Raw genomic sequence first — 9380 nt, forward strand, 5'->3', positions numbered from 1 at the left:
CTCAGTCCTAATTTCCCTAAGGAAGAGGCTTAGTAAAACGAGCGAGAGGCCTTAGAAGCAACCATTGAGTATTGGGCCTGAGCGTTCGAAACGCTATGTGAAGCAAGTTGGTGATTGCAGCATCACCTAGGGCGCCATCACCATGATGGACGCCATCCATGGAGTCATGGATAGGGACTACGCCAGCCCTAGGCTGGTGGTGGACTGAGGCGGTGCCCTAGGCAGCAGTGTCGGTCACACTTAGTCTAAGAATCAACTTTTGATTCATGCTTCATTTCGCTCGAAAGAAATGATGGCCATGTGAAGTCTTTTGTAGACGGATCATCATATCATGACTAGGATGATCTATCCTGTCGTGACAAAGCTAATATGTGTATAAATCCAAGAGATCTTCTCTCATAACTTTATTGGATTTAATAGCTCGAATAGTGACATAAAGTCCACTAGAGCGACACATAAACTTCTCTAAGATGCGCCTTTGTTCGCAATCATTAGAGGTAATGCAAAGGAACTCATTTCCATTCTCTACATGCATTTTCGCATGGAATCCGTTGGCTATTCATAGGTGTGATTTTCCCTATGAGCGTAGAGAGCTTTTGCGACAATAATCAAGGTGCCTTTTGGCAAGGGGAACTTGGGCTATTCCATGTCCTTGAATTAATATTGATGGCCTAGCCATCGTACTCGCAAAGTAATATGCTTAGAATCAAAATTGAGTCATAATGAAAAGAACTCGAAATTTTATTCATAAGCCAACGGAGTACATTATTGTTTCTATGATCAAAGAAAATCTAATCCAATAAAAAGTAATATGGCAATCGCCTACAACTCTTGGAAAATAAAAAGACTTAATCAAAATCGCCAGTTTCTGGGTCTTGATCCTTGTAGTCTTCCACCCTTAGATCTAGATCGCTATCTTGATCTTCTTGTGCCATGTAATTCGCTTCCCTTGCTTCACGATAGGTCTTGTATGGGTTTGCAACATTCTGGGGTGCGGTACATGTTTTGGCCCAATGTTCAGTTGATCCACATCGAAAACAAACATCATTATGGTCAGGCTCCCTTGATCGAGGCGCCATTGGGGCACAATTTGGATGACCTATCCTCTTGGTGGCGTTACCACCATAGTCGGAGGCTTCGCCTCTCTCTCTCTTCACATGTTGACCTCTACGGTTCCGTGCATGCCTCTCTTGGCGATTTCCTTCCTCTTTAGGGCGAACATATGGACCAGAGTGCCCAGAATTGTCCCTATCCTTAGGGTTTCGCTCCTTGCGTCCTCCATTGGGGGCACGACTATAGTTAGACTCCGGAATAGGCTTAGTTCCCACGGGTCTAGCATTATAGTTCTTCACAAGAATATTATCGTGCTTTTCAGCTACGTTCATGGCGCCAATGAGCTCATGAAACCTTGTGATACGTCCTGCATTTACATCAATCTGATAATTCTTTGAAATCATCAGTGCAGAGACGGGGAAGGTAGAGAGAGTCTTCTCGATCAACATCGTATCAGTTATGGCTTGGCCACAAAACTCCATCAGAGACTTGATACGAAGAGCTTCCGAGTTATAATCAAGCACAGACTTGAAATCACAAAAGCGGAGGCTATGCCATCGCACTTCTAAATCAGGAAGCAGGGAGTTACGAACGTTGCCAAATCGCTGCTCAAGTTCTACCCATAGCTTTCTTGGGTCTTCCTCATTGAGGTATTCATTTTGGAGCGCGTCATTCATGTGCCTTGTCATGAGAATTATGGCTTTAGCTTGTTTTGCTTCGAAAGCAGTAGCTTGCTCAATGGAGAGCACGTTCTGATCAGGCTCTTGGATGGCTCCCAGAAGTCCATCAGCCTTAAGATGTTGGCGCACATCTCGGACCCACCTATGGTATCCTGCGCCAGTTGTTTCTAGTGGAACGAAGTTCAACTTGTTCAGGTTACTCATCCTGAAAAACAACACAAGATTAGGGTTAGTTTCGGAGTGAAAAGGCTACCACGAAAAACTATTAAATTTCTGAGCGTAGTCGCTTCCAAGAAATTAGGGATTTTTCTGAGCGTAGTCGCTTCCAAGAAAATCCGATTCCAAGAGGGGTTTTGGATCAGATCGAAACAACAATGTATGTGGTCGATCGTTTTCTTCTCAACAAACTCTAAGTTTGGAGGACTCTACAAGCTCCAAGCTTGGAGTGAGCACGAACCCCCACAGTTCGGCTATTGGTCTCCCCTATGAAGAAGCAAAGGGGGGTAGAAGAAGGGATGTTGGAAGTCCCCGAGAAAAGAAGAAGAAATTGAAATAAAACTTCAAAAACGGGAACTTTTAGAAAAGTTTACCTTAAAAGATGGTCGGAAAAGTCATCGCCGGAAAGTTACTGTAGCTGACCGGAAAAGTCGCCAGAAATGGCTGGAAAAGTCGCCGGAAAATTGTTGACCGGCGTTGACCGGGGTGATGACGTGGCAGTTGTAGCTGACATGGCAGGTCCGGTTGATGATGTGGCAGATGACAAGGCGCCTGCGTGTATGCTGACGTGGCGGAGTTTTCTGCGGCTTGGCGGCTTCACTTGGGCTTCGCTGCACGTGGGCTGGGCTTGGGCTGCTTCTCCTCCTTTTTTTTTTTTTTTTTTTTTTTTCTTTCTTTCTGCCGGTTCGGTATCAACCTTTTCTAATGGCCGGTTCGGATGATTTTAGGCCGGTTCCGGTAGAGGATTTTCCGGTTCCGGGTTTCTGGGGTGGAGGTGCTGCAGGAAGACAAGTATGGCTGCAGGAGGTGGTGAGGAAGGCTTTGAACCGGGCAGGGAAACTTTTGCTTCTTCCGGTGGCCAGTTCGGTGGTTTTCCGGCCGGCTCTGGGGATGCGGCAGCCGGTTTCGAACTCCTGGGGTTGAGATCTTCGAGTTGGGCGGCTGAGGTTTCTGGGATTTGAAGGCTACGAATTTAGGGTTTCAGGGTTAGGGCTCGTGCTGATAACGTGTTTTAGAGAAACTGAATTTGAGAGGAATTTGTTGTGTATATCTCATTGATAATAGGGGCCTCTTTATATAGAGGATTACAATACATAGAATCTCAATCGTACAAGGAAAGTAATCGTACATTGAATAGGATTCTAGATCCTTCTAATTAAATCCTATTACCACTAGGTCAAGTAACCTAGAGTTTGGGCTAAACACAAATTAGGTTTTCCTTGAACATAAATAATGTAATAAAAAAATATTTTATGAGTAATAAATGCAAGAAAAGAAGGGGGGAAAGTGATTCATTTGGGGTTTGGAATGAACCATTTTCTCCCTTATTTTCCCATTCTTCAGGAAATGATTTCATTTCCTTTTGCATTCCAAACATAGGAAAGGAACAAGTTCCTGTCCTGATGTCATTTCCTGATGCCTACTTTCTGCGAACCAAACGTGACCTTAATAGAATTGCATGACTCATATTACAGGACATCTTGAATTTAACTTACGACCTCATCATCTGACTAACTTAGCTCATACAATCACCTATCTAAAGCGTCCAGACATCATCATAACTTGCATATCTTAAACTTCCATGATCACCAAAGTTTTTTACCTCATAAATTTCTAAAGTAGTGTACTAGGAGAATGGCCTTAATTCTAATCGATGTTCCCAATGCAAAACGCAACCTAATACAAAATACGTTAATCCCACTAAATCATTAAAGCTCACTAACAATGTTTGGTTTCGGTTACAATCAACACCGCATTCATGGGAGACAATGCATTGATGGTTGAGATCCCAAAATGTAAACGAAAACGATGTTCCCAAAATGTAAATTTTATTTTTCTTCCAAAATAATGATTTTTGCAAAAACAGTATGATTTGGTATGCTGTGTGGATAAGACTCAAAGTTTTTGGATGACAAGCCGCCTTTAAATGAGAGATTTTTTTTTTCTCCCAAAAATAAGATGACAGATTTTCTATTTTTTTTTTCTTTCTAGAATGACATAATAGGAAACTAAGAATAGTAAGGCAATGGCATTTTTAGAGACTAACGTACAATGACATTTTTAGAGACTATAATAAGTTTTAATTAGCACAAGGTTTAATTATTCAGAAACCTTTACATTAAACCATGGCCAAAGATGGCAAATTACATAAATCACTCCACGAAATAGGAAATTGATCCTTATGGAAGCAAAATCAGTCAACAATACAAAAAATGTGGCACTAATTTTTCATAACAACTTGAAGATTAACACTAATCAACCTCGAGTTAAAGCTGATTTCATTGGGATGATAATTGCCTAATTGGTCTAATTTTGATAAAATTAGTGTGGATCGGACAGTGGGATGATACTCGATCACCTTTTCGATAGACTTGTCTCATCTTGCAAAGCTCAAGTTGGTATTGTGCAGACGTGCAATATCTCTGCAATGATGCCGGGACACGGCGCAGATCAAAAGAGGTGGCATGGGGAGTTTTAGTGCGCATTAGAGGTTATGAAGGCTTCTTGCCGGTGCGCAATGGAGTTTTAATGTGGATTGACACCAATATGGATAACATGTACTTATATATTTTAATAAAAGATAGTAGCACTAAGCTAAATTTAGAACTGTTTAAGGACTTAGATGCATTCGGCTTGTTGTACGCTAATTAAATAATATGTGAAATTATTTAGATTATGATTCATTCTGTCATCTTTAATAGGTAAGGTACAATGTATTATTTACTATAATCATTATTCTGACGTTTTCTTTTTGATTTAAGTGAAAATTCATTGGAAAATCTAATTTTTTTCTAAATTGGATTATATTTAGATATGATACAAGTTTGACTTTATACCTTCACATGTCCACACCAAGCACACAATATGCGTACCTATGTTCATTTTGGGTAATCTTAAAGTCAAAATCAAAACATCCAATTTGAAGTCAAAGAATCCGATCATATCCAAACTATGACCATCAAATTACCCTCTTTCGCCATAAATGAAAATCCCATTTCATTCATGACACCCTTGAATGCCTCCTTTTTCCCTTTGGAATCACAATTACCGACGTCAAAGGTCCAAAATGCACCTAACAGGGAGAATAACAATAAAAATTAACAACAAAGTAAAAACAGAAAAAAATTAAAACAAGTTCTGTACCTGAAACGCAAAAGAAGTAGAAAAATAAAGGCAGTTTCGGCTGACCAAAAATCAGCAATGAAAACAGAAAAGGGCAGGAGGGATAGATTGAAACGCAAAGCTGAGAGATTGATAATTAGAAACAATTAACAGTTTGCAGTTGTTGCTGGCGTGTTGGTGAATCCCAGAAGTTCTCCAATATAAGGAGAGAGAGAGAGAGAGAGAGAGAGAGAGAGGGAGGGAGACCCAACACAACGAGAATGCCCAAAAAGTCCAAGTGAGAGAGATTCCCCACATTCTCTCCTCTCACACAAACCCACGTCGTCACTTTGGTACAAAACCCTCTTCCCTTCCTACTTTTGTTTCAATTTTATATGTCCTTGATGATTTCTGTGATTGTCTCTCTCTCTCTCTCTCTCTCCAAATCTTGTTTTTTTTTTTAATTTGTTTTATTGCTCAACGTGCAAAAACGCTCTGTGCTCTTAAGAAATTAAGGTTCTAGTCTTTCTCACATCTCTAGGCTCTAGCTAGCTGTGTTGTTCATCAAAGTTTTGATCTTTTTGGGCTGACTGTGTTGGATTGTATTATAACTCTTCTGGGTATTGTTCAGTCTGTGTGTCTGAGCTTAAGACTCAGCTGCCTTGGTATGTGATACATGTTTTTCACACAATTTCAGTTATCTGAATTATTGTGATTCTTATTTGGATTTTGTTGATGGATTAGTATAAAGTTTGCAACTTTGTGGTCTGGGTTTTGTACTCTCTGGATGACTGAATCATTATGGTTGTATTAACTTGATTGCTCTGTTAGGCTCTACATAAATTTGATCAGGAATTTTATTTGGGATTGTTTGAAGAATGAAAGATTGATTTTTGTTTCTTTGGTTACTGATTGTGTCATTATCAATGTAAACATCTGATAGTTTATTTATATCAACTCATTGGGTCACAAGGCCACAGGGTAGCGTGAATTATGTAATTTTAAATTTTTGTTGAATCCTTTGTTGGTGTCCATTGTCGATTTTCTTGATGCCACACTTCTGTCTCATCTGATATCTTTCTAGGCTGCTCTTTCTCCGTCACTATTGTTTACCTGCTTTTCTTGATTATAAAAATATATCGTTTTGGAGGTTCTAGGACCAATTCTTGAGCTAAATGTTTACGGCAATCTCCGATATTCTTTGTTTGCTGCTTATTCAATCCAACAATTCAGCAATCTATGTATTCATTTTAATATTTGGTGTTTGATTCAACAGCTGTTTCAAAAGTCTGAATTGTGGAATATTTGTGAGGAGTCGCAGTCTGTATTTTAAGGGCAGTACATAGATTCCGATTGTTTGAGGAAGATGAGTGTGTGACTGTAGTTGATTGTAGCCCATCTTAAGGTTTGGTAATGGGGTCTGCAAACATGGAGAAGAAATGGCTATTCCCTCTTGTCATAAGCTCTTGTGTATGCTTATTCCTTCTAGCCACTTCCTTGAACTTGGGTCTTGTCTCTTCACCACACAAACTCTTCTCCTCGATGTTACAATCTCGAGTAGCAACAAACCAAACCGGTGCAGCTTTCGCTGAGGCAAAAGTTTCACAAGCTCCACCCCCTCCCGCAGTACCAGCTATTCCTCGTTTTGCTTATCTAATTTCAGGGTCAAAAGGGGATATGGAAAAGCTTTGGAGAACCCTTAAGGCTCTATACCATCCTTTGAATCACTATGTTCTTCATTTAGACCTTGAGGCACCAGTAGCAGAAAGATTGGAGCTTGCTTCACGAGTGCAAAACGAAACGATGTTTCGTAATGTTGGGAATGTATTTATGATAAAAAAGGCTAATATGGTCACTTATAGAGGACCAACAATGGTTGCTAATACTCTTCATGCCTGTGCCATTCTGCTCAGGAGGAGTAAGGATTGGGATTGGTTTATCAACCTCAGTGCCTCAGATTATCCGCTTGTTACTCAAGATGGTTAGTCTATATCAGATAATGTTGTATAGTTTTCTGAATTATAAATTTACTGTGGTCAAAGGATGTATGGTTATGTGCTAAAAGATTATGTTTAATGTGTTTCCTATGCAGATCTTCTTCACACCTTTTCAGGTCTAAATCGAGAACTGAATTTCATTGAGCATACTAGCCAGCTTGGTTGGAAGGAGTAAGTGCTCTCTCTTTCCTGCACTAAACATAGCTTAAACATATGTAATACTGTCAGATACTATGGCCATAACGGCCCATAACTGATCTTCACATTAAATGGCTTTTTTCAGGGAAAAAAGAGCAATGCCTTTAATTCTAGACCCTGGTCTCTACTCAGCAAATAAACAAGATGTCTTTTTCGTTACACCCCGGCGAACATTGCCAACTTCCTTTAAATTGTTTACTGGTGAGTAATGACTTTGTTCTCCTATGGTTTTGATTTCTGGTTACTCACAAGACATTGAACTATGCAAAAAAAAGCGGAAACTTTTTTATCCTGAGGAGACAATATGAATCCCACATGGAAAAATGGGGACCTTGCTATGGGTTTATAAGGATTTGGTACTCCATCCATTGCCAATTGGTTTTGGATGTGAAACCCAGATTACTTTATCACTAACTGATCACAATCTGAACATTGAAAATTCAGTCAAATGAATGTGTTATGATTATATCTGTTACTTATGGAGGGAATAGATTGCTAGGTTGCCAGAATTCTGTTTACTGAGCTTATGGAGGGAGTTATTCACCACAACTCGGTGTCAAAATCTTCTTGTGAAATTAATTTTTTGTTCATGTCTGCTGGGTGTTTTCTAGTTATTCCCAGGTGAAAGGTTTTGCAAAAGATTTAGGAGTCACTTTTGAAGATAGAAATTTCTAATAGCTGTGTGCAGTATGAAAAATAACTGTTGCTTTGAACAATTGGATAGAAATCAGTTGCATGAGTTGGATCACCAGCTCATAAATTGATGAATTTCTGTTTCTTTGCTCTCCTTAGCAAAACCATAGGGTTGGCTGTAACATAGGCCTGTACCGCATTATTAATCTTTTCTTTTCACTTTTTTCTGTTTATTTGATTTCTTCGTCTTAGACAGTTATTTGAATGCCAAATTTTGTTGCAGGTTCGGCATGGATGGTCCTGTCACGATGGTTTGTTGAGTACTGCGTTTGGGGTTGGGACAATCTACCAAGGACCCTTCTCATGTATTACACAAACTTTGTCTCCTCGCCTGAAGGCTACTTTCATACTGTTATATGCAATGTGCCAGAGTTTGCTAAAACTGCAGTCAACCATGATTTGCACTATATTTCTTGGGATATTCCTCCCAAACAGCATCCTCACACCCTTAACATAAATGACACAAGCAAGATGATTGGAAGTGGTGCTGCCTTTGCCCGGAAATTCAAACACAATGACCCTGCCCTAGATAAGATTGATAAAGAGTTACTTCACAGAAGAAAAGATGGCTTCACTCCTGGTGGTTGGTGTGCTGGAAAACGGAAATGCACCAGGGTTGGGAACCCGAACAAGATCAAACCAGGTCAAGGGGCTGAAAGGCTTCGCGCCCTTGTGGATAGGCTGACATTGACAGCTAAGTTTGGTCAAAACCAGTGTAAATAGATTCTCTGGAAATTCTTTGGAGCAGGTGTTAAGAGATTTAGTGAAAGGAATTGAAACTGTAAAAGAAGATAGTAGTACCTACAAGCTGGACAAGAGTTCTGTTGTTATTTATGGGATACATTTTGATGTCCAGCTTGTTAGATTTGAGGCAGGTTAACGTCCTTTCAAGCAAAACCAAAATTGTCACATTCTTGGAACCAGAAAGGTGTTTGATCATCACTGATTTGGTAGATTCTAAATCTAGAACTTTTACAATCATATATCCTACGATCCTATATCTTATCGGTAGTATACCTTTTTTTCCCCACCTTGCTTCTGTTTCTTCAGATTCTTATGCAATTTTCAGTTTTTTTATTATTACTGCTTTTGACAAGTTTTTTTATATTTTTTTTTTATCAAAGTCTCTCTAGTCTTTTTTTATTTATTAATTTATTTTTATTAAAGTCTCTCTAGACTACAACTTTGACAGCATCATCACAAATTTCTAGAACTGCGAGATAAGCATCATCACAACTTTGGCAAGACATTCCCTACAGGTCCATAAATTATAGCCAAACAACCCAAGTTTGAGCTTAGGCCCAAAGGCCCAAGCCCTAACAAGGGAGCAGAAGCCCTAGCTCTCTGCTGCCAGGCTACCTCCACCGTCGTTAGGCCCTCCGACAGCCGGCCTTTCCACCATAGTATCGTTGATCGATCAAAACCACCAAAGCCCAATCGA

The 9380-nt window shown here is 39.8% G+C and overlaps 1 protein-coding gene across 3 annotated transcripts; it reads left to right on the top strand.

Annotated features, from left to right (window-relative positions):
- Positions 1-5143: 5143 nt before the first annotated feature.
- LOC112165034 (beta-glucuronosyltransferase GlcAT14A) lies at positions 5144-8967 on the top strand. 3 transcript variants are annotated; one of them, XM_024301411.2, is made up of 5 exons: positions 5144-5404; positions 6328-7032; positions 7144-7219; positions 7332-7447; positions 8163-8967. In XM_024301411.2, exons 2-5 carry the CDS (start codon positions 6465-6467, stop codon positions 8660-8662), a joined length of 1260 nt encoding a protein of 419 aa, XP_024157179.1. In that variant the 5' UTR covers positions 5144-5404; positions 6328-6464; the 3' UTR covers positions 8663-8967. The 3 variants fall into 3 exon arrangements, with proteins under 3 accessions (XP_024157179.1, XP_024157181.1, XP_024157180.1); XM_024301413.2 differs by lacking the exon at positions 5144-5404 and adding an exon at positions 5438-5567; XM_024301412.2 differs by lacking the exon at positions 5144-5404 and adding an exon at positions 5574-5716.
- Positions 8968-9380: the final 413 nt, after the last annotated feature.

The sequence above is a fragment of the Rosa chinensis genome, chromosome 5 (genome assembly GCF_002994745.2).
Source record: "Rosa chinensis cultivar Old Blush chromosome 5, RchiOBHm-V2, whole genome shotgun sequence".
NCBI classification, from domain to species: Eukaryota; Viridiplantae; Streptophyta; class Magnoliopsida; order Rosales; family Rosaceae; genus Rosa; species Rosa chinensis.